The sequence below is a fragment of the Cimex lectularius genome, unplaced genomic scaffold (genome assembly GCF_000648675.2).
Source record: "Cimex lectularius strain Harlan isolate CLEC.00 unplaced genomic scaffold, Clec_2.1 scaffold120, whole genome shotgun sequence".
NCBI lineage: Eukaryota > Metazoa > Arthropoda > Insecta > Hemiptera > Cimicidae > Cimex > Cimex lectularius.
The window spans coordinates 1,317,113-1,343,742 of NW_019392719.1; the positions used below are offsets into that span (position 1 = coordinate 1,317,113).

General features: G+C 34.1%; 1 protein-coding gene across 2 annotated transcripts in view; it reads right to left on the bottom strand.

Annotated features, from left to right (window-relative positions):
* Positions 1-1,490: 1,490 nt before the first annotated feature.
* Positions 1,491-26,630, bottom strand: part of LOC106667962 — a 44,633-nt gene continuing 19,493 nt past the window's right edge. For both annotated transcript variants that reach the window (XM_014396302.1, XM_014396303.1), the window contains exons 2-5: positions 11,599-11,749; positions 3,635-3,775; positions 2,840-3,109; positions 1,491-1,762 (exon numbers count right to left, since the gene is read on the bottom strand). In XM_014396302.1, the coding sequence (XP_014251788.1) occupies positions 1,712-1,762; positions 2,840-3,109; positions 3,635-3,775; positions 11,599-11,749 (613 nt within the window). In that variant the 3' untranslated portion in view covers positions 1,491-1,711. The remainder of the gene's footprint in view (positions 1,763-2,839; positions 3,110-3,634; positions 3,776-11,598; positions 11,750-26,630) is intronic.

Sequence of the window (26,630 nt, forward strand, 5' to 3'; positions counted from 1 at the left end):
ACAGTTAGCTTATGTATTTAAAGAAACGCGTCTGAGTAACACGTGTCAAGAGCGCGACTGAACATCGCCCTCTCGAAAGTCTAAAACGAAAGGAAGGAATCAGACGTTTAAGGATAGGCCATACCCGATTTTTAGTGCAAACTCAGTGTGCCACTTAATCGAGAAGTGCCTGACCTTGTTCTTTTAGTGGCATAGCACCCTTATAAAAAACAGCCCTTGGGAATGACAGAAGGTTTTTGGGTCCCCTATTCCAAGTTTCCCAATATTAATCTGTAAATATTGTATGTATAGATTATTTATTGTGTATATTTTTGTTGTAAAGTATATAATGTGTGGTTATGCGTTTGTATGGATGATAAAGAGAGAAGGCCGATGGCTACTAACCGGCTCTCAGAGTTTATTGCAGGGTGAGTATCCTTTATTTAAAAAAAAAAGAACTCATAATGTAGACAACCATCTCACACAACTTGTCAGAGAAATAACACGAATACATACATATTACAAATTAAAACACTATATCTGCATCTACGTCAATCACGAAAAAAATACTTGAAACCTAAAAGCACTTAAATACATTTCAAGATTATCCAGGAGCTTAATTCTCAAGTATTCATACATAAATCGATTTAAACTTAAGTATCTTCATTTTTATTGAAAATGACAAATTTTGTCTTTGTGATAGTGCTTGTACTTTATCTACATATTTCTTGTAAGGTTTTGGTTGAAATGAAAAAGTCAGTACCGCGGGCGGGATTCGAACCCACGACCTTCGGTTAGATACGCGGCTACTCTACCACTTGACCTATCGTGACTTCGATCCACTCGGACACTTACTTCCTGTCTCAACCTCAAACCTGGTTGAGTCGAAAACGTTAATGAGCGGGATTGGAACCCACGACCTTCCGCTCAATACGCCGCTGCGCTTGAAGTCCTGATAGCTCAAGTGGTAGAGCAGCTGCGTATTTAGCCGAATGTCGTGTGTTCCAATCCCGCTCGTGGGACTGACTTTTTCATTTCGATCAAAACATTACAAAAAAATTAATTGAAAGAAGTAATTTGGCCAATAGACCTCTAAATATAATGGATTTATGTATATAATTGATAAATATATTTCCGTAAAAAGTAAATAATTGTTTATTATTATTGTTATCAACTTGAATATCAGCATTTTGTTAGACTTTAACACTTTTTTTTTCTTTTTTCGTTTCTCAAGTACATAAAACAATGCTTTATACGATTCAAATTATTCTGTTCAAATTTGTTTACAAGAGTATTCTATTTGTGTAATTATTCAAATGTGAGTCTGATTACCTTAATGTTAATTATTTATGAATTACCAAAAAACTTAGTAAACGTCAATATTTCGGAAATGGTTCAAAAGAATTAGTTGTATAAGGTACTGCTACTTTATCGCTTAACACATGTTAAAAACCTGTTTGCAGTACCAAACATCCAAATTGTACACATTTAATTTATGAACAAAACAATCATTTAAAATTAAATAAATTCCATATATTTAAACACAAGACGATAATAAAGGACTTTTATAGGTTTAAGCCGGCTATTCTGGAGTTAGTTGTCCATCAATTCGCTTTTCTGTATCTTCGGATCCATCGAGTTCTTGTTTTCTCCGGTCGCTCTCGTCCTCCCGACCTTCAACGCTTTCCCCCTTCTTGGCAGACCCGTCACCACTCGACGGGCCTTCATTTTGTTATGCTGTCATGAATATCTTGGCAGCCATTTTATACATATCTTCGACAGTCTGTTCAAAAAATAAATTATGTAAATGATTAGCCTATTATTCAGCTATTAGTTAAAAATAATTCCTTTCCAAAAGAAAGGCTTAAAGCTCAACTACTTGTTGGGTATCATGTAGAAGAAGTAAAACACTTTGCAATTCAGTTTTCATCAAAATCAACTAAACAGGCGCAGTATGCCTGGATAAGCTGTCTCATGAGCTATATATTATTCTCCATTTTTTGGTATATAGTAATCTCCGTTTTTTTACGTCCCTGCATTCGAACCCGGGACCTTTACCTTGCAGTTATAAGCGCCGAGTCAACGGCTAAAAGGGTTGTGGCCCCCTATTCTCGAAATTAAATCATAGGATTCATCATTTTGTTTATTTGTTGTATTTTAATTTTAAATAATTAGGTGAGAGAAAATTGATATTATTGTTATGATTATTCGGAAATCGTGAGTTGAGGTCTAGTTTGACGTAAGTTTTAGAAAAAACATTTTCTTTATCGTGCGACGTTTCGACCTTTATTGAGATCATCTTCAGAGCTCAAAGTGTTTGTCTTCTGCGTAATTGTGTCATTATTGTGTCGTGTTGAGAGTGGCCCCTCGACAGACAAGAATGACACAATCGCGCTGAAAGCAAACACCCCCCTCAGCCCTGAAGATGATGCCAATAAAGATCGAAACATTGGCACGATAAAAAAAATGATTTTCTAAAACCCACGTCACTCCAGACCGCATCTCACGATCTCCACACAAATAATCATTAACGGTCAAAACACCATATATTTAGGATTATTGCCATGCTTGCTATAATTTTGATCTTAGAAAATGCCAAAAATGGGTCATAATAGTCATGTTTCCCACTAGAAAAAAAAAGAGATCAATCCCCATTATAAGTGTTTTAAGTGCCAGGACGGTTAAAATTTACTTACTCTTTCAGAGGAAAGCTATTTGAAATAATTTGTCAGCCCTATGATTAGACCCGGTTTGACTGTACCCGTATTTGCACCGGAATTGGAGATTTTTATATCTTATTGGATTTTTGTTTACTTTGACATTGGTCGCAGGTATATCTCATATGTAATTTCCAACTCACCTTAGCCTTCCGGAGAGCTTTGACCTGGAGATGTTCGTATCTCGCCCGCTCGTAGCCCGCTACGTCGATCATATCGCGTTCGATCATTTTTTTAAGTACGAGCTCGCAATTTTGCTTCTCGGCCTCGACGATATTCAAGTCCGGCAATACGTCGTCGATGAGGGAAATGTCCGAAGTGCTCTCCTTGACTTTGTGCTCGCTCTTGTCCGACACGAATATCGAGTAGTCGAACATCGGGATGAGACGCTTTCGAACTTTGTGCGCCTCGATCTGCAATTGAAGAAAGAATTAAACTAATTTATCAATGTGCGAAAGACAGACGCTGAGAAATCTCCTTTTCCAGTTTCCAAGGAAACGTGAGTGTAGAAGATTTAACTGAGAACAAACACACACTTTAACCCTTTGGGCTAAACGTAACTCACAGTGAGTTTGCATACACCTATAAACAGTTATGCAAACACAGAAAGACCAACTGCAATCGCTTCTAAATAAATAAAGGGAGGGAGAGAAAGTGAGAGAGAGTGTGAGAGACTTTTACCTGACCTGACCTTTAAATAATGTAATAAATATATAGTTGTTATATATTACCTGTTGCAAATGTGGAAAATGATAAATAACTTTTTAGATAGTTATAGTAAATTTTTACGGACTTGGGAACTTAGCGAGCCCTGGTCCCTTACAGTACAGTAGACTATTCCGTCTTTTAATGAAAGTTTATTGCCTTAACTTATAATAGTTAGGATATGTAACGACCTTTAATAAAAATAAATATTTGTTGAGGGAATATAAACTCACCCTCGCTTTCCTTTTGGCCACCTCTTCCGCCACTTTGGACATAATGGCAAAGTAGGGATGCTCTGAAAACCCAGGAGGGCCGTCCTCCAAGGGCAGTTTTCCGTCGAATACAAGCTGACGCTCGCGATCCAGTTCCCAATTCTAAAATAAATAAACAAAAATTAAAAATAGTCAATCATAAAAGTTTAAGAATATATTTATAAAGGTAAAACTATTATAAAGTTAATTATTAGCGATTTGAGATAAGTTGGAAAAAAAATCATTTCAGGAAAAACAGTTTCTGTCTGAAAGCTCTAAAAGTTGAGCTGGATTTTTCTCGCAATAAATGCTAAATAATGGAACTTTATTCTTACCTACCAATAACGAAAGAGAATTGAAAGATCTTAACAAATTAAATAGAGTGTTAAGTAGAAAATAAACACGTAACATTAATCCATTAACATTTAATGAGGAAAATTAGGACATTATTCATACAGCAGGACTGAAAGATTTATCTAATGTTAATGAAGATAAAGTCTTAAAAATCACTGAAAAAGTTTTCAACAGCTTATTTGATTAATAAAAAAAAACATAAAAACCATTGTTATAATACTCTCATTCTAAATGTAGAATTTTGAGGATCAGTTATTTTACCGCCTTTCCCTACATAAAATATCCTTTGACTTGAGGAATACAATTTAATTTTATATATCTAGGATCACATTTTCCATAGAATTTTTCCTTATTAAACATTTTTCGTCTTCATATTTAAAAAGAAATAGTCATTTTTCCTCTGACGAGTTAACATTAAAATTGCGTTTCAGCGGTGCATTAGAACGGAATTATTCAAATCTTGTTCGTAAGTTGTATCCGGGTTTGTAGGATATCTCTAAGCCTATTTGCGGCTTTCATCGAACTTAACAATGCCAAAGCAATTTTCAATTAAACAAACGTTTTCCGCAATATTTCACTTAGAAGAACTACCAATAGTTTTATTAAATTGAGTCCTATTTCTTAAATACAAATGTTTTAAATATTTTATAAAGGATGTCCTTTTTAGAAAGCCCGGCTAATTATCCTTGAATACATAACGGTATCGAAAAACCAAAAAATGCTTATTTAATATTTTGTAGTCTAGTTTTAAATTTTAAATGAGAAGGTATACGTTTTTCAATCACTGTTCTAAAAGATTATTTGCACTGAAAATATTCGACATCCAAATCGACATCACCCCAAGAAATCCACAAAACCGACTAACTACAAATAAAAATTCTCAATAATAACAACAAAATTAACATATTTCTTTAAAATATATTCATTACGAAATTAATTTATATTTGTTTAGTGGCCATAATTGCCCACATTAATTATTCCAATTAATTAATCTTTTCATTTAAAGATTTTGGTTGAGAAGAAAAATTAGCGTCACGAGCAGGATTCGAACCCACGACTTTCGGCTAATACGCCGCTCCTCTAGCCACTTCAGCTATCGTGACTTCGATCTACTCGGACACCAACTTTCCATCTCAACCCAACCGTTCGAATTTTTCGGTCAATCAGACCATGAACTCTAATGAATTTTATAAGTAAAATGAAGTGTACCTTCACGAAAGCTCTCCGAGGCCATTTCATTTATCGCCGAGAATCGAATAGAATACACGACATTTCAAAAATGGCAAAAAGGAGGGAAAATTCGAAAGGTGGGGTTGAGATAGGAAGTTAGTGTCCGAGTGGATCGAGGGTCATGGGTTCGAATCTCGCTCGTGACACTGACTTTTTTCTCTCAACCAATGCCTTATATAAAGATTAATTAATTGAAAAACGTTATTCGGTCAATCGGACCACGAACTCTAATGTGTGGTACACGTTGAGTAAACCGTACTTCATCAGCCTTGCCATTAGGTCTGTTTTTCCATTTTTCAAAATATTTAAAACACCTGACTGTAGTCAATGATAATTCGTCCCTATACGAGGGTCTGATAAAGGCCTATCATCAGCAAAGAGAACCAGTTCAGCTGTAATTTTAAGTTTGCAAATGTCGTTTATAAAGGTGTTAAATAAGGTTTGTCCAAGAACACACCCTTTAGGGACCCCATCTCTTATACTTCCTACCTGTGACTTTATGGCATCAATCATTACAAAGAATTTCCTTGCGGTAGGTAATTACGAATTAAATTTGTTAGAGAGTTAGGAAGTTAAAGACATGAGTATATGAGACCTCTTGGCCAAACACTGTCAAAAGCTTTCTTCACGCCACAAGTATCATCACCACATTTTTTTTAAATTAAAATTATGAAGAATCAATCATGTCACTACTCTGGTCAGCTGCTTGGAAGTAAATGCATGGCCAGAAACTAATTTGGCAAGTCATAACAATGTCATTTTCATTTTAAACGTGCACAATTGTTTGCAGTACTTATGCAATTTTTGAACTTAAAGTTTGAATATTGTTTTTATTTTTAATATATATAAAATTGAAACGTAAAAATCGCTTTTTGGACGAAAATTTCGGCCTTTGAGTAAACAATCGATACGCTTCTCACAAGATAGAATAAGTCTCGTCGTTCAATAATATCTGAAAGCACATAAAAGGCACGTCTTCGTCATTCGTTCTCGAATATAATCTTTGATGCAATAAACCTTCTCAACAACGCCGAATCTCCTCGCCTCGAAAAGTCCCATGGCAAAATAAAGAAAAGCACAAGTACAAAGGCCAAATAGCCTCATTTTCTTTCAAGCTTTTTTTGTTTAACACAGACATAATCTGGATAAAAGAGAGACTCCATTAAGGACGAAAAGAACAATCTGGTGCCTGTAACTTTTTCAAACATCTTAAGGTATTCCGAGGATCGGATTAATTTAAAAACCTTTTTATAAATCAACAATTAGAATTTTATATGACACTTTTTAATCAAATTAATAATTGTTTTCAACCAATTTAATAATCGTGTTATTCAATTTAATAATCGGAATTTTTTGGTCACAGGAGAAACTAAATATTAGCAAGTATTTGCTAAAATCTTTATTTAAATTTAAGCATATTAGAGAATATTGTTTGTCTGTGCGTGCGTGCGCGCGCGTGTGGTGTGACAAAATATTGTATGCGATGCCCCGCAGTTCTCAACTTATTTTGGTGATTTTTTTTTTCGATTCAGTTTTTGGTCTAGTTGTGCAACAAACCTCGAAAATGTCGAATTTTATGATATGTAGGGGATATTATTATTTACAATATGTTTAAATGTAAATAAATGTTTTTGCAACTACTAGCGAATATTTAGTTTCTCCCCGACTGTAAAATCCCGAAAGGGACGATTATTAAATTAGTTGAAATGATTTTTAATTTGAATGAAAATATTATTAAATTGAATGAGACGATTTATATACAGGAAAAAAATTATTAATTTGACTGACAAATGCCATAATTATCAAAAAGCTAAAACGATCAGCGGTTCAAATTTGTATGGTGGTATATTGGGATATATATTGGTCGAATGAATCATTCATGATTTAAACCCGTCGATTCCCAATGATTCATACCTGTTTACGTCCGAATCGTGCTGATTTTTGAACTCGTATGTTATCAGTTCTAATTGGGCCGTTTCAAAGCTTTATCGCAATCTGTGGGGCTAAACCAATTTCAAAATTACACATGACAGCTTTGGAGCCATTTCTCAAGCAGGTTTCGTGACCCACTAGCGAATACTGGAAAATCATAAAAACTAAATAAGTTAACCTTATTTTATTTTTTATTTATTGTATAAAATCGTTTTTACTAGGCCAATTTTTAAAAGGCGGGTAAATAAAGGAATAATTTCATTGTGTCACGGTGTTTCTATAATCACGTACTTTTATTTCTTAGTTTTGCACTAAAACAAGTTTAAATTTTGTGTTTCCATTTCCTAACTATCTAACACATTTAATTACACCCAAATAAAACGAAAGAAAATTCTTTGTACAGATTGATGGTACAAAGTCATATTTAAGAAGTATAAGACCTGGGATCTCTAATGGGTGTGTTCTTGGACAAACCTTATTTAACATAAATTCTCCTTCCAAGCAGCTATTAAGAGCATTGATATGATTCTTCATAATTGTAATGGAAAAAAAATGTGGGGATGGTATTTGTTGACGTAAAAAAAGCTTTGACAGTGTTGGGTCCAGAGGTCTCACATACTCACGTGTTTAATTCCTAACTTCCTAATAAATTTAATTCGTAATTACCTATCCAAAGGAAATTCTTTGTAATGACTGATAGCATAATGTCACAGTTAGGAAGTATTAGAGCCGGGGTCCCTAAAGGGTGTGTTCTTGGACAAACATTATTTAACATCTTTACAAACGACATTTGCAAGTTAAAAATTACAGCTGAACTTCTCTTTGTTGATGATAACCCTTTATCAGACCCTCGTATAGGTTAGATTATATCTACAAAGAATTAACATTGACTGCAGATAGTTGTTATATATTATCTGAACCAATGCTATACGTAAAGATTAATTAATTAAAAAAGTTATTTGGTCAGGCAGACCACAAACTCTAATGGATTTAATAAGTAAAATGAAGTATATCTTCACTAAAGCTCTCCATGGCTCATTTGTCGCCGAGAATCGAACTGATTGCACGACATTTGAAAAATGGCAAAAAGTGGGGAAAATTTGAAAGGTGGGGTTGAGATGGGAAGGTAGTATCCGAATGAATCGAAATCACGGTAGCTCAAGTGGTAGAGTAGCGACGTATTAAGCCAAAGGTCGTGGGTTCGATCCCTCTCATAATACTGACTTTTTTATCTCAACCAATACTTTACGTAAAGATTAATTAATTGAAAAAAGTTATTCGGTCAATCAAACCACGAACTTTAAGGGATAATATATTACATTTTGAAAAATGGAGAAACATTGCAAGCTAAAAATTCAGCTGACCTGACTCTGTTGGCTAATGACAGATCTTTATCACAGCCTCCTATTGGGTTGATTCTATCTGCAGAGAATTGTGTGTAATTGTAGATAGGTACTTTTATCATTTTCGAAAAAGTATCATAAGGTTTAAAATTAGTAATTTTCCATGAGATACTTCCAAAGTTATGGCGTTTTTGTTACATATTTTTCTTCCTGTTTAGTTTCAAACGCAATTGGTCAACATAGAATAACCTATGGGCTACTGCTGGGGAAAAAATGGCAACTATATAACCAAATATAGTCCGCTTAGACCTGAACAATAAAACTTATGACGAAGCAACTTTAACCTCTATTATATAATTAATTAAGGTTTTTAGTTGAGATGAAAAAAAGTTAATGGCACACGAGGGATTCGAACCCACGACCTTCGGCTAGATACGCCACTGCTCTACCACCTGAGCTATCGTGACCTCGATCCACTCGGACATCAACTCCCCATCTCAGCCACACCTTATGAGCTTTCCCTCCTTTTGCCATTTTTCAAATGTCGTGTAATCGGTTTGGATTCTCGACGACAATTGAAATGGCGACGGAGAGCTTTAGTGAAGTGTACTTCATTTTTTAAAACATTAATTCACTACTTTCGTGGTCCACTTGAGTCGATCAAGGTCACGATAGCTCAGGTGGTAGAGCAGCGGCGTATCTAGCCGAAGGTCGTGGGTTCGAATCCCTCTCGTGCCATTAACTTTTTTTCATCTCAACTAAAAACCTTAATTAATTGTCAAGTATTAATTGGTCAAGCGGACCACGAAAGTAGTGAATTAACTCTATTATATAGTTAAGCTCTATTCAATTCAGAATAAATTTAATATATTTAGTTACTTTTATGCTTTCTCAGTTACAAAAGTATACAATAAAAGTATAAAGGTTATAATGGTATATAAATTTAAAAATATTTATAATTTAAAAAAAATTAAAATGAACTTAAACGATTTGAAATATGTATTAAAACAATATGATTAATAATTATAATCAAATTCAATATTAATTAATTATATTAATGAGACAATATTTAATTTATTGATGATAAAATTTCCTTAAATTTGTTTAAATTAATATTAAATATATACATATTTTCGAAGGAGTTTTTGTTATAACAAATTTGTTGTTTTTAGTATAAAACTGAATTTGGCAGAATCTGTACTATGGTAATTAATGGAGAATGTTATATGAATTGTTATTTGAGGATAAGATTAGACTTTAAAGTTGATTCGGTCAAGTAATATATTCCGTTAAGGAATGTAATAATTTATTAAATACTGTGCAATCATAGAATTTTCTTCTGTACAGAACAGACGACTGTCATTTCATATCCGACCGATGAGTATTTTTCGAACTGATTCTATGGGACGGGTATGGGTGGATCGAAAGGGAGCCCAAAGTGGTGAACAGTAATTCTTATTATGTAAGGGTTTGGTTAAAATGAAAAAGTTAATGCCACGAGCGGGATTCGAACCGACGACCTTCGGCTTAATACGCCGCAGCTCTACCACTTGAATTATCGATACTTCGATCCATTCGGACACCAACTCCCCATCTCAACCTACAACCTTTCGAATTTTCCCTCCTTTTTGCCATTTTTCAAATGCCGTGTACAAAGGATTCGATTCTCGGCGACATATGAAGTGGCAAGTTAAAAATTGGAGAAAAGAAGGACAATTTGAAAAGTTGTAGATTGAGATGAGGAGTTGGTGTCCGAGGGATCTAAGTCACGATAGCGCAAGTGGTAGAGCAGCGGCGTATTTAGCCAAAGGTCGTGGGTTCGAATTCCGCTCGTGTGGCACTAGCTTTTTCATTTCAACCAAAACCTTACAAAAAAAGATTAATTGATTGAAAGATCTATCTTTATACCTAGAGCTTTAGTTTCTTTACGCGAGGTTATTTTTGTTGTATTTATGTTTTAAGTCTAACATTAATTCAATTATATTTAGTGTCTATTGACCAAATTACTTTTTTCAATTAATTAATATTTTTATGTAAGGTTTTGCCTAAAATGAAAAAGTTGGTGCCACGAGCAGGATTCGAACCCACGACCTTCGGCTTAACACGCCGCTACTCTACCACTTGAACTATCGTGACTTCGATCTATTGGTTGGTGTCGAATCCCTAACTTTTAATTTCAATCAAAACCTTATATAAAAAGATTAATTAATTGAAAGAAATAGTTTGGTAATAGAGCACGAAATATAATGGATTTAATAAGTTAATCTTATATTGGTTTTACAGTGGAAGTGTATAAAATTTTAAGTTTATCTGGATCATGGAAATGATGAAAGTGTATGACGTCTATTGAAGAGCCTGTGACACATCGCTTCAAGCGACGCTAACTGGTATCTGTTTTGTTTTTGCTCTTTCTTCACCTTCGGATTGCCGGTGTTTTTGCAAAAAACACATTTTTAAGTATGTCGGGTTCGAATCCAAGGCCGGTGGATTCCAACAAGGGATTTTTACCTTGCGATGAGTGCCGCTCAACGCCTAAACCTTTGCGGTCACCGACGCCCCCCATTTTCATTTTATTTATCTACGGCATCTCACGATCTCTAATTAATCATTAAAATGGTCACTAAATACAACAATAAATAATTTGTTTTTTAATATGTTTTAAGTAAACTTTTATGAAGTAAAAAATTATATTTTTAATCGCCCTTAGGTTATTTTTCAACGGATTTGCCGGGTTATTTTCGCAGGAGGATCTCGATAATGTGGCTTTTCAAAAGCTCGTTTTTCTCAAGAATCAAGATTAGCTTTGGCTAGATCCCAGGCTTGTTCTCAGAAGAATAATAGTTCTCGGGAACTCGCCTGAGTAGATATTATTTAAACTTCCGGAAATGGGGTCACGGAGTTTACTTCGAATAATTAAATCGATTTGGCACGATTTAATTGCAAACCGGTGAGAAGTTCACACAGGTTTAACCCACACTCCTACCATACGACCCCAGATAATTACTCTCTCCCTAACAGATGAAAACGTACCGGTTGTCAACTTAGGATCGCTTTGATTTCCCATCAAAAGGAAATTTCTAAAATTACCTTTCTATCTTCTATCCTACGCTTTATCAGTTCGCAGTTCCTTTCGACGAGTCTGTTGGCAAGTGTCGCCATGAAATCACGGTCGAGGAGTCTTACCACTTCCGTCCCCATTAGGTTTACCATCCTGTGTCTCACGACAGGATCGTTGAACCTGAAAAAATAATTATTTATTTACAAAGCTATAGATCAAATATATTGTTTACTGGAACGCATGTGCACATAAATATTGTATATGTGAAATAGAGAGTCACATCATAATTTTCATGTTTCCCTACAAGAACTATTAAAAAGTACGTAATTTTTCCTTATATTTCTGGGATAATTTTTAAATAAATGCAGCATTAATTTGATAAAAAAATATTCCAAATATGAAGAAATTTTAGTATAAACAATTTTAGAGTGACTAATTAAGCTCGTGATTCATTTTAATTAATGGGTAGAGATGCCATGTCAACCCAAACAGAACTGCAACTTGAACAGGGCTATTAAAATCTATTATATAGTATAAAAGGCGTCATTTGCCTGTTAAGAATTTTTCACCAAGGACAAAAAAAATTGCGGTAGAATTTTTAAGTTTTAACAACTAAGTTTAAGTGTAAAGTTCTAACTCCGACAAAGTTGAGTTTAGGACTTACATGTGATAGAGGACTAACTTGGAATCCCACACACGATTTAAAAAAAACACTTTACAATCGATTTAAATTGATTTATTACCGTTAAACCAATATTAAAAATTGCCATCAAAATCAAACCTACATTTACAGTGGACAAAGTCATACCTACTCCAACCTAGATGGATGTATGGGTACAAAATTTATGAGTCGGCCAAATATTCCAAATTCAAAGTTTTTAATTGAAAATTTTAATACTCCTTCTTAATTGTTTTTGCCCCGTCTTACGTAAACAATAACACACTTCACAGAGATCTTAATGTATCAATTGTTTTTTCATCCATCAAAACATATTATAGACGTTTTCATCATAAATTATAAAATCGATTATTCCAGTCTTCGCCTTATTCGTCTTATTATTATTATTGAGTGTGGTGTTTAGGAAACAAACACTTTTACAGTATAAATACTTTGATTGAATCTTAAATTTTCTAGCATTGTATAAATTTATTTAATTTAATCTAAAATTTTCTAGCATTGTATAAATTTTTTTTTAATCTAAAATTGTCTAGCATTGTATAAATTCATTTTATTTATTTATTTTTATATCCAATTTTTTTAGCATTGTATAAATTCATTTTTTTCCACATCCTACATGTATTTGTTAAATTTAAACAATGTTTATAAATCCCAGGCCCTGAAGATGATCTCAATAAAGATCGAAACGTTGGTACGATAAGGAAAATGTTTTCCTAAAATCTATGTCACACCAGATCGCATCTCTCGATCTCCGAATAACCATTATTACTTTTTTTTTTTTTTTTACGAGGGTTCGCAACAGAGGTCAATCAACCCTCAGGGTGCCGGTGTTTTTAAAAAAAAAGCCCATTTGTAAGTATGTCGGGTTCAAATGTAGGGCCGCTGGATTCGAACCCGAGGCCTTTACCTTACAGTGATGAGCGCCGTGTCAACGCCTAAACCGTTGCGGTGGCGGGGGCGTCGGTCCCCTAAATAGATTTATTATCTTTCTCATTATAAGAAAACCGTTAAGCATTATTACAGACAACTCCAAATCTGTTTATGCCTCAATAAAATTCCGATAAGTTGGGGCTTGGTATTTCATTATTATCTAATTTCATATTATTCTTGTTAAAGACACAATCCTGACTTTACTCCTTCAGAAAATCACTTATTACTAAAGCCATTTTGTGGTACTATCTGAGAAAGCTGTAAGCTGCTCAATTTTTTTCAACGTAACACCATAATAAAAGTCCATGATACAAATTATGACCAAAAGCTCATCAACACTTTGTACGAAGTTTTATTAAACCCTGTTTTTAATGAAAACATTTATGTTTTCACGGATTTTACTCGCTCGACGTTTAACCAATAATCCGTATTAATGTCGAGGAAGAATTAATAAAATTGGTATCAAAATCAAATCATAATTAACTTTTCTTTTTTTATTATCTTTCATGCCTGCATTGGATTAACATTATTACTAAAATCCAGCCTCAATATCCACCTGTCTTAACGATCCCGCCTACGGCAATTCACTTTCATCCCACAAGAATGAATACGAATAAAGTCACTGTTTTTCACTGGTAGTTACCATTTAACGTTTTTTTCTGTGAAATATAAATGTAGAAAAAATGGTTTTCGTATCTTTATCGACCACCTTACATTCCTTGCCTGACTTTCTCATGACCCTTTTGGAGACTATTAAATGTTATGAATCGCAATATTATTATATTTTATTTTTAACTGTTTGTAATCATTCATAAGTCATTGGAAATGTAGGCAAAACGGCGCAAAACTTGAAAATAAAATAAATATTGTCCATATTAGGTGAAATAAACGGCGTCCCAAATAGGCTAAACCCGCAATGATGAAATGTCGTGCGGATTGAAAAAACGCATAACTTACGACACATTTTGAATTATTTCTGATAAAATTTCAAGATAACACAAAGTTATAATTAATAGTTATTACATTCAATAATTAAAATATAAAAAAAAAATAAATAAAACATTTTTTATATTTGGATTTGATTCTTCATTGTGAAGAATAATGAAAATCGTTCTGAGATCACTGTCATAACAATAAACAAATCTTATATTCTATTTTAAATTACAATTTAAATTTATTAATAATTATCGGTTTGTATTAATGAAACTATAATTTTACTGACAATACAAATTGATATTAAACAGATGACAATTCGAACAATAAATAATACAATAACATTGTAGTTTTAATGAACTGGAAAATTTATGGTAAATTAATGTTTATAACCTCAATCTCAATACTAATGTTTACATTAAAATAATGTGCATCGCTCAATGCAATTATGCAAAAGCAATAAGTAAACAGCGATAATGTATGGCGAAATTAATTTATGTATTATTCAATTTAATACATAAAGTAAAATCGAGTTAAGCTTAATATTATATTTATTAATATTTGAAATGTTGACTTTTGTTTTGTTATTTCATCTAAAATAATAAAAAATTGTAAAAAAGCTCGTTTTGCTTAAATATTGTATACCGATTTCTGGTATGACGAACAAAATTTAAATTTCTTAACTGGTTTGTTTGAATTATTCATTATCTTTTCAGCTAGTTCACGTTCAATTTGGATCACGAAAGATTAAAGTTATAAAAATATGATCTGTTTATGAGCGCAGCAAAAAAAAGAAAAACAACGGATAACTTAATTGATCAGGTACGATACGTCTTTAAAAAGTACAATATATCAATTACATGTACCACATCTGGTTTGTAATACTATAAAAAAGCGTTCGCGAGTTTACAACCCAGGAAATCGTCTGACCTAGTGATGTAGTTATAAAGGCCAAGAATATTTGAATAGTCTAGTTTCTCGATATTGATCAGTCGAGGGCACATAAATCGAGACACCATTGTTATGGATACACGTGAATCACGTTATTTTGTTGAGCCTGCCAGGATTTCGGAAAGTTTTTCCAAAACGAAAGTTTTAGAAACAATGTAACCTTTCTCAAGTACAAAAAACAACACATGATGTATTAGGGGGATATGACATTCTGTGGAAAGATTTATACAAACAAAAAATAAACTACCATAGAAACCAGTGTATACAACATAATTGAATACCGATTTCAAATGTCAAATTTGGTAAATTAAATTTCAAAAAGATTACTTTTTTAAAACGTTGCACATTTCGTCATATATTAAGAAATTATTTACTTTTACGACTTTCTCGTTTTATCTCTCTCTCTCTCTCTCACTTTCTCACTTCTTTCACTCGCTTTCTCTTTCTTTATTTCAATCTTCTTTCTTTCTCCCATTCTCTTTCTTTCTCTAACGGCGTTAATGGTGGGCAGAAGAATAGCGGAATACGATACAGATTCTTGAAGTATACCATGATGATGAGACATATTCTGACATATGGCGCATAGCCTAAGCCGATAAAATAGAATAAGTAAACAAAACGAAGAGAACTCACAAAAATATAGAGACTCGCATGCGTCTGTATAACTTGTACCATAGCTGGTATGAAGAAAATACTAGGATTAGTGCCTCTCCATCACACGAGGACAGCATAGAGAAAAAACTTCAATTGGTATTATAAAAACTTTATTATTTTATTAGCAATTTATCAAAACTAAAAGGCACAGTTGAAGTGTGAAAATACGTTACTACACAGGTTTATTATTTATTTATTATTACAGCTTTCAACAACAGTTTTCTTAGGAAAATGCCAACTTTTCTTTTAGATTTATTATATCTTTTAGACGACTTTCCTACGTCTGACAAAAATATTTAATAACAGCCAGGACGACTGGGATAAAAGAAATAGTCTTCCTGACCCGCGAGGTCGGATTACACAAATATTCTGAACTTTTTTGTTTTAGAATTACTTAACCCAGTCACAAATGGGTCGAGGGGCAAAGAGATTTAAGCGAGTTATTTTTTCCAAAGAAAAATATCCTTTTTCTCAATCCATGACACTTATTTGCAAGCTGATATTTACAACTTTTTCCTATATTTAATCTCAACAAATAATTATACGCTCTTAATTTATTCTGGTTTAATTTGGAGGATGGGGGGGGGCTTTACGACTTATTTTATGTGTTACTGAATGTACATACACACACATACACAAAATTTATTTGTTTACCATTGAATTTCAATGTTTACTTCAAGTTTCTATAGAAATATAAATAATGACATTTTTTAAGTTAGCGAGTTGTTACTTTGTTTACAAACCAAAACTTGAAATTAAAATTTTCTTTGGTTAGAAAAAAGTAAGCAAAAGGCTGATAGGTAACAATTCATCAACTTTTCTATGAAGAAATTTGCTATTAATTTTTCTCGAAATTATTTTTTTTTCTTTTATTCATTTAATGTTTCGTAAACCGTTTGACAAAGATGTTGTATTATAACAACCAAAACGATAATTTATGTGATGACAGATTTTTTTATATCAATAATGTTTCCCTGGTTTTACAAATTTAAAAAAACAAAAATATTCTCGAATAATAACATGTTGATTTTAAAAAACTTTTTTGATATTATTGTACAAAGTAGGTCGGCCAATAAGAAAACTCACAGATTTATTTTTACCCCACGCTTAAAAATATTGTTTTCTACTCTTCCCAAATCTCCTTCACGTTAAACGATTTTCCTGTTGATTATGAGTACAGTTGTTTTCTAAATAATGTTTGCATTATGAATTTCCAAAGCGCAAATTTTTTTCCTACTTGGGAACAAGCCCTTCTTGTTGAAGTTTTACACTTGGAATATATTACGAGAAATTTTAGTTTTAACCAGTTTTATCTTGTTAAAACTTTTTTCAAAGAATTGGTAATAAATATCCAAGACTGAAGTTTAGCGCGAGATTTAAAAAGTAATCAAATTTTATTGTTTTGGTTGTTTTTATAACGATTGGAACGTTAGACTCTTTTCTATATGTCCGTCACAAAAAACATGTTTAGATCATTAGAAGAGAAAAACCGCAATAAAGCAACGTTGCCTGTTGTCACGGCGCGCCCAGGCTCAATAAACGAAGCGAAAATAATTCAATTTTATACCCAGGTTCGGCTTTTATTATTGACTTTACACAAATAAATTGCTGAGTTTCTGTCGGTGGGGTGCAACCCCTGAATTGGGAGTTTGAACGTTAACGTAAAATATCAGAAACTCTATAGTTAGAAGAAAACAATTCACCTAAGGAGAATTATTACGTGTACAAATACGAATTTAATACAAAGTGATTAAATAAAATAACCAAAAATTTCAAAACACCTAAAAGAATACTAGTACAAAAAGCCTGAAGCGATGTTATATAGGAAAAATGGCTTTAAAAAGACCTCTAACCTTTTTTTTTTGTTTTGAGAGATTATAAACTGTAAAATTGTCTATCGTAGCTTTTGGAGGAAGAATGTAACATGTGAAGTAGGGGTGATGTCATATTTCGTTCATAGAATCGGTGAAAAGCAATCATTCGTAAAATCCTTTCAATATTTTTCAAATTATCTTTATATTTAAAGATCAACTTGAAATGTATAATTGTTTATCTTAAAAACTGGCTTATATACCATATAGAGTTAAAAAAAGTACCCTATACATTTCGTATTTTAACAGTAATTTTGATCTTTTGTTCAATATATGAAAACATTACTTAAACATTACACATTAAACATTACTCTATTAATTTATCTATTAATGTAAGGTTTTGGTTGAAATGAAAAGGTAAGTGACATGAGGGATTCGAACCCACGATATTCGGCTAAATACGCCGCTGCTCTACCACTTGAGCTATCGTGACTTCAAGCGCAGCGGCGTATTGAGCCGAAGGTCGTGGGTTCGAATCCCGCTCGTGGCACTAACTTTTTCATTTCAACCAAAACCTTACATAAAAAGATTAATTAATTGAATGAAATAATGTGGTCAATAGACCGCTAAATATAATGAATTAAACATTACATTAACAATTAATTAAGGTTTTTTGGTTGAGATAAAAAAGTCAATGGCACGAGCGGGATTCGAACCCACGATCTTCGGCTAGATACGCCGCTGCTCTACCACTTGAGCTATCGTGACCTCGATCCACTCGGACATCAACTTCCCATCTCAACCCCACCTTTTTTTTTTATTTTCCCTCCTTTTTGCCATTTTTCAAATGTCGTGTAATCGGATTGGATTCTCGACAACATATGAAATGGCCACGGAGAACTTTAGTGAAGTATACTTCATTTTAAATCATTAAATTCACTAATTTCGTTGTCCGCTTGACCAATTAATATATTATAATTAATTAAGGTTTTTGGTTGAGATAAAAAAGTTACACGACATTTGAAAAATGGCAAAAAGGAGGGAAAATTCAAAAGGTGGGGTCGAGATGGAAAGTTAGTGTTCGAGTGGATCGAGGTCACGATAGGTCAAGTGGTAGAGCAGAGGCGTATCTACCCGAAGATCGTGGGTTCGAATCCCGCTCGTGCCATTGACTTTTTTATCCCAACCAAAAAACCTTAATTAATTGTAATATATTAATTGGTCAAGCGGACCACGAAATTAGTGAATTTAATCATTACATTAACATTGAACATCACATTTAAGGCAACCTTGCATAAATATTACTTCCATCTTGACCATATGACTTGTCGCCAAATAAACAATTCTTTTTTAAATATTACTTAAATATAATACCAAATTTTATGTGAATAAACTTAAATTATTATAGATGCAAAATGGTCATAATTACATGTAATTTTTTTTCAGAAACCAAAAAATTTAAAAAAGACAAATTCGTCTTAAAAGTTTCAATGTTAAAAAATCTATAAGATAAACATTACTAATCTTTCAATATATTTTTTTCAATCGAATTCTAATCAATACAGAAATATGTTTAGAAAAACTCGATACACTACAGATAGTATGTTAAAGATGAAACAATCCAAAAATTAATAGCAAGTAGATCGTTATACAAGACCGTAAGAACTGGAGTATCTCTAGGCTTCTTTTCAACCCCTCAGTTGAAGTTCTTCTTTATCAAGTAAGGAAAAAATTAAAGAGTGGTGTAAAAAATGCCCTTAAAAAAACAAAAATGATAGTTTTCAAGTCAATCATTCTAAATCTAAACATGGTAAACCCTATTGACCTTATGTGAAAAAATAATAATTTGTCGTTACCGATATATTTGGTCTGCCCATCCTCGCTGGTTGTTCTGTAATTACAGGTTCACCACCCTCAGGCGACACGGAAAAATTTTAAAATTTAAAAAAAGATTAGATCACTCCAGTAAAAGCAATAAAATCTTTACTAAAATTATATTAAAAAAATATAAACATTACTAAAATTATCAGCAACAGTAATTAAAAGGAGCGTCGGTGGCCGCAAGGTTTAGTCTTTGACACGGCGCTCATCACTTTACAGTGGTAAGGTAAAAGTCCCGGGTTCGAATCCAGCGGCCCTGCATTCAAACCCGACATACTTACAAATTGGCTTTTTTTCAAAAACACCGGCACCCTGAGGGTTTACATGCTATTGCTATGGGTTTATATGCTGTTGCGAACCCACGAAAAAAAAAACAGTAATTACATTAGTTTAAGCTTTGTAACAAAATTATTAATAGCAGAGTTTGGCCATATCCGATCATCCAGAACAGCCTATCTTTATTTATTTCAGCATTTTGACATCATCAATGGTGTTTTTTTTTTTAAATATAAGTCCACAACGTTCTATACACTCATGAAATAGTTCAATTGTGTTCTTGTCTCTAGTGCGGTTTACATGCCTAATTTATTAAATAGATTTTCTAGAGTGCACGTTTCTTTCCCCTATGTAAGATTCTTTTAATGCCTATTTTTTTAGATTTTGTTTTATTTTGTGAGTCTTTTCCTTACGGTTATAGGTTGACGCCGTTAATAAGTGCTATGTGATATGTTCGTATATTTCATTGGTACATGGCACTGGTTTTAGTCTTTCGACTTTCTTCTTATTCACTGTCTGGAATTTTTGCATTTCTTTATCTTCTGTTGTGCATTTTATGTGGTCTGTCCGACCAAACTTGCGACGTACGAGCGTACTACAGGGCCTAAAAGTATTTAAATAAGTTTTAATCCTAATTGATAACTAATAACAAAAATTTTCTTTGTTTTAGCATCTTCAACTTAATTTTGGCGTCCCTATAGTCTCAGGAGTGAAAAATATTCTACATTTACAACAGTCAAAGCAGGTTTTTATTTATAAAACTTTTTATTTTTGGAACCTAAATTCGAACGTTAATTCAATTGCTGGTGAAATGGAATTGCGAATTGCCTGGAATTTCAACCGTGATATGGAGTCAAATGGAATAAATTAAGTTTCGTACTTCCGTTTAATTACAAAACAATTCTGTCTGTGTTCGGGGAATTAAAGTACATAGCTTTTTCAAGAAAGGTGGTTTGATTTATTTTTTAATTGAAAACGAGTCGTTTATATATTGAGAAAGAGGTGAAAGTTTCGCGACTCTTTCCGTTCCGGGGGGATTTTGGTAAGCAATAAATCACAGTTATACTGCTCGTACATATTTCATTAAATGTGGCCCACTTTGTTATGTAAGTTTACAGTTAAACATAAAAAATAATCAGGGATGAGACCAATAACTAGAAAGAAAACGTTAGTTTCTTCATAGAGCATTCGAAGAATATTTATGTCTTTGATTTCATTATACTTAGCATGTGTTAAAATTTTAAATAGATATTCATTTTTATTAACCATTGAAATTTCAAATTATAGTTTCATAATAAAAAGAAAGGTGATATGAAGTCTTTGAAAGGGCGACTAATGGCCTGGTGTTTTCTTTCCGTTTGGGCTTATCCATCACACTCTCTCTCTCTCTCTCTCTCTCTCTCTCTCTCTCTCTCTCTCTCTCTCTCTCTCNGAACAATCTCTCTCTCTCTCTTTCTGTGTGTGTGTGTGTGTGTGTGTGTGTGTGTGTGTTTGCCCGATAGTTAATAGATTTGCAGATCGTGAGATGCGGTCTGGTGTGACGTAGGCTTTAGCGTTTTTTTTCTTTTTATCGTGCCAACGTTTCGATCTATATTGAGATCATCTTCAGGGTTCAAAGTGTTTGTTTTCTGTGTAGATGAGTCATACCTATGTGTCGTATTGAGAGTGCCGACACATCTACCCAGAAATCAAACACTTTGAGCGCTGAAGATGATCTCAATAAAGGTCGAAACGATGACACGATAAAATGTTTTTCTAAAACCTACGTCATAGCAGACCGCATCTCACAATCTTCAAATAATAATTATCCATCACTGTTCAATAAATGCGGCCATGTGGGAAAAACCATAAAATTGGCCAAAATAAATTAAGAAAAAAATAATAAAATGAATAAAAAGAAACACAAACGATGAGCAATTCAAACAAAAATACGTTCCAAAACACTGTCTAATGCAAATATTTGCAAAATTAAAAGATATTATTGACCGTCTCAGCTTGACCAACTTTGACAGTATGTCTGATGGTTTAACAATTTTTAAAAAGTTTTAAAAATGAACAAATAACTAGTAAATTTAGTTTTGGTTGATTTAGTTGATGAATAAAGCCTAAGAACAAATAATTTAAAATAAAATGACATTTTGAAACATTCCTAGTGTAAATATTTGCAAAATTATGGTACGTCTTAGCTTGAATGCTCAATTTATTGTTATTTTAACAGTTTTTTTAGAATACCAAATAGTTAAAATTTTAGTCTTAGGATGAAAAAACATAACACTCAAATTCAAAAAGTGGCTGAGATACGAAATAGCCAGCAGGTAGGTAAAGTTTAATTTATACCATTAAAATCCAGTCACAATACCTTTCTGTTTTCTTCATAGTTCGCACCGACGTCTTTCTTCTCGGTTTTTACAAGAACAAAATTATGCGATGGCTTCTCGCCAAAGGCTGAAACATAACTAAGCCCTTTTCCCTCAAGACTGGCGTGTTTGGATATTATTCTGTTTCAATACACTGATAAATACTCCTTGTTCACTCCTGTTGGTGAAAGGCACGCAAGACCCAACTTTTTGCGGGTATAATAAATTCTTGAGGGCTGAATGTTTCACCTACTCAAAACCTGATTTATATCAGTTATTCCAGCCGATCGAACTTGATCTCGATTGTAACTTATTGCGCATCGCTGTGACATCTCGCGTTGCAACGTTATCAACATACAATTCTTTTCAAACGTATTACGCGGATATTTTTATTTCAGCGCTTAAAAACTGAAAATACTTTTCAATTAATTAATCTTTAAGATGGTAATGGCAATGACTTTATCTCGACCAATATCTTACTTAAAGATTAATTAATTGAAATGAATTTAATTGGTCAATCGGACCACGAAACCTAGTCGATTTAATAAGGACAATGAAGTATACTTCACTAAAGCTCTCCGTGGTCATTTCATTTTTTGCCGAAAATCAAATAGATTACACATTTGAAAAATGACAAAAAGGAGGGAAAAATTCAAAAAAGGTGAGGTGGAGATGGGAAGTTGGTGTCCGAGCGGATCGAAGTCAGGATAGGTCAAGTGGTAGAGCAGCGGTGCATTTAGCCGAAGGTCGTGGGTTCGAATCCCGCTCGTGGCACTAGCTTTTTTTATCTCGACCAATGCCAACATAAATATTAATTAATTGAAAAGAATTTAATTGACTAATCGGACTACGAAATCTAATCTATTGAAAATACTGGTTATTTATGCACGAGAAGTTTGATAATTGATTTCTTTAGGAAAATTAATTTCCGCTTTCCTCAAAGAATAGTTCAAAACGAAATGAATTCAATCAACCGTAAGGTGGAAAATCATTTTTTCTTCCTTAACACGCTATAAATTTAAATAAAATCACTATCAAACGTTATTTGTTATTGGATTATAATGTAGTATTGGTTTGGTCATAAAAAAAACATTGGGGATATAGGTAGTATGCAATTATAGTAAAACCTGAGATTTTCTCTTTGGTCCTGCGGGTTGATCGACCCGTACTTGGGTCGTTTACTATCATTTTGTTCTACCTAACTTTGCTGTATTGGCCTGTCAAACGCTTCTTGAATTGTAGGACTTATAAAAGAAGACCACTGACAATAAAACACGCAGACTAATCCTTGAATATCCTTTTAAAAAGACAGTTCCTACACACAGTAAGTTATTTTTGATCGATCCGGATTACGAGCTTTCACCTCATCAGATTGAAGGAGTTCTACAACCACGTCTCTCGACATGAAGTGAAAAAGTGGGAAATCGAAATGTGGATCGTTGGAAAACAACATATTTTGAGTAGGAACTATCTAAAAGGATTGAACACCGCACTCACTCACCATTCTTCATTTCTATCCTTGAATATGGTAAATCAATAGCTTGAATTATGTTTGTAGATATTCCAATTACAATTTCGCATACCTAGACAAAAAAAGTCTGCCCAGTGGGTGAGCAGTATAGCTTTCTCACATTTTGTGCAAGCGCATGAGCATATGTTAATGCGTTTGGAATGAAATTCATACGTGATCATTTAAAAAGCAATCTGCTGATCCCTGAATCCCGGAATATTGCATAAGAATCCGAGAAATGGTTTCAGAGAGATAGCTGTGTAAGGGATTTTCGTTTGCGCATGCACAGGCAATAACGTTGTTCCGATTAGGATGGAGTTCATAGGCCACCATCAAGACACCATCCCGCATAATCTCGGAAAATTTCATAAAAATTTCCACTTCATCTCTGCACATATTCCCGGTCATCTGATTGCCACAAACCAAACTGGCAATCATCTGTGAATAAAACACACCTCCGTTGCTGAAGTGTCAAGTGAGATGCTGATTTGCGAATAGTCTCTTTTCTACCAGTAGTTGAGAATCTGGTGCGGAACGTCTACAAACTAAGCTAATCTCACGAAGCACCCTGATAACTTATTATATTAGTACTGATACCTCTATTAGAGCTCACCATTAAATTTCTAACAGTTTGGACATGACTAACAAGGAAGCTTCTCTTCAACTGACACTTCAGGTGGCCCTAAACCACTGTACACCATCATAGATGCGGCATACCTAGGACTTGAACTTTAAACCTGCCTAGGCGAGAGCTTCTCGAATAAAACACCCCCCCCCCCTTTGATGAAATGTCATGTGAGATGTTGATTTGAGAATAGTCTCCTTTTACTCGATCTCTATCCAGCAGTAGAGAATCTGGTGCGGAACGTCTGCAGACTAGGCTATTCTCACGAAGCCCCCTGATACTGTATTAGGAGCTCACCATTAAATTTCGAACAGTTTGGAGATGACTAACAAGGAAGCTTCTCTTCAATTGACACTTCAGGTGGCCCTAAACCACTGTTCACCATCATAGATGAGACATACCTAGGACTTAGGCTTTAAACCTGCCTAGGCGAGATCTTCTCGAATAAAACACCCCCCCCCCCCTTTGTTGAAGTGTCAAGTGAGATGTTGATTTGAAAATAGTCTCCTTTTACTCGATCCCTATCCAGCAGTAGAGAATCTGGTGAGGATCGTCTACAGACTAGGCTATTCTCACGAAGCCCCCTGATACTGTATTAGAAGCTCACCATTAAATTTAGAACAGTTTGGAGATGACTGTGTAGTTAGCTTCTCTTCAATCGAGACTTCAGGTGGCCCTAAACCCTGTACACCATGATAAGCGCGGCATACCTAGGACTGGGGCTTTAAATCTGCCCAGGCGAGATCTCCTCGAATTAAAACCTTGCTTTCTCAAATTTATTGTTTCACCGAAGAAAACAATTCAAAACCCAAATAACTCACCCGTCTAGATGCTCTAGAACTGGAATTAAACTTACTTTCTTTAATTTCTATCTAAAGAGTGTAAAAGGATTAGTAACACTCTACAAATGTAAACAACATTAACGTTTTAAGTCAACTATCAATCATTATACTTAATTATTGTAAAAATATAAATGTAAGTGTCCGGGTTTTTTGTCTTTGGGTGTTCATAACCGAGTTGAACGAGAACGATAGGGAGATAAAACGAAAGAATGATCTTTGGCCTTGGAAATCCATCCTAGGAGGAGGTAACAGCTGTTGTGTCACGAATATTTTAATACTCGATTATCGGCCACGATTGTGGGCGTCGATGATAGATATATGAAGGGCGAACACTGACAAAGGGCAACTCGACCTCTTGACATAATGGATACATCCCTTGCCAACGACCAAATTTAAAGCGGTTTTCGGCCCATTAAATTTGGGGATTTATGGAACTGAAAGGGAGTCTATATATAGATGCAGTATCAGATGTAATAGAAAGAGAAGAAAGAGTTTGGCACACTGATCATAGATCACAGAACATTACCTAATTAACACTGCAAATTGCATAAGAAGTAATTTTATTTTAAATTAAGCATTGTTTATTATTCCATTAATCATTCTTTCCATGTAAGGTCTTGGTTGAGATAAAAAAGTAAGTGTCACGAGCGGGATTCGAACCCACGACCTTCGGCTAAATACTCAGCTAATCTAGAGCTACCGTGACTTCGATCCTCCCGGACACCAACTCTCCATCTCAGCTTGCTTAGAATGCAGCTATATCTTTACGTGCGGGAGATACTGGTGCGTATACCAAAAGTAGGACGTCACACCGACTACAGGTCTAACTCTTCTCTAAGACTTTTCACCCTTATCTATGTTAAATACACTTGAAAGACTGATAGGGAACCAGATCATAGAAAAAGCACTGAAAAACCAAACTCTCAGAAAGCCACAATTCGCATACCAGTCAGGGAGATCCACAGAGTTGCCCAATGTTTCCTAGATATAGAGGGAGCATTTAACAACCCAACCACAGCTTCTCTATACAAAGTAATGACAAACAGGATAGTTTCAGAAAGGGACTGCCAATGGGTGAGAGAGGGTCTAAGGAAAAGGATAGTTTCATCCACCCTGAGCAGCATAATCACCTGATCGAGAACAGTCAGAGGATGTCCTCAAATGGGGCTTCTTTCATATTACTGTGGACGAAACTGGTAGATAAAACTTCTACAAATACTGGAAGGATTCTACTGTCTAGGATATGCGGTCGACCGTAATGTAGTGGTAAAAGGTCGCCATGTTGAAGTCGTGATGGACCGAATACATCGAACTCTCAAGCTGGTATACAGGTGATGTAAACGGGAGAGCTATCTGTGGACCCTTACAAAACCCAAAAGGTTCTGTCCACAAGGAAAATGGCGATGGTAAGCCTACAAATCGCACGCCTAAGCGGGAAACCGGTTCGATTCTCCAAAGAACAAATATTTGTGATCAAAGTAGACCATCGGCATACCTGGATCCATACCATAAATTCCCAAGGGAAGGTGCAGACAGATCTGTATTAAAAGCTGGGGATTAAATCCCAAAATGAGTCTATCGCAATACATCTGGTCCTAAACCCAATATTGAC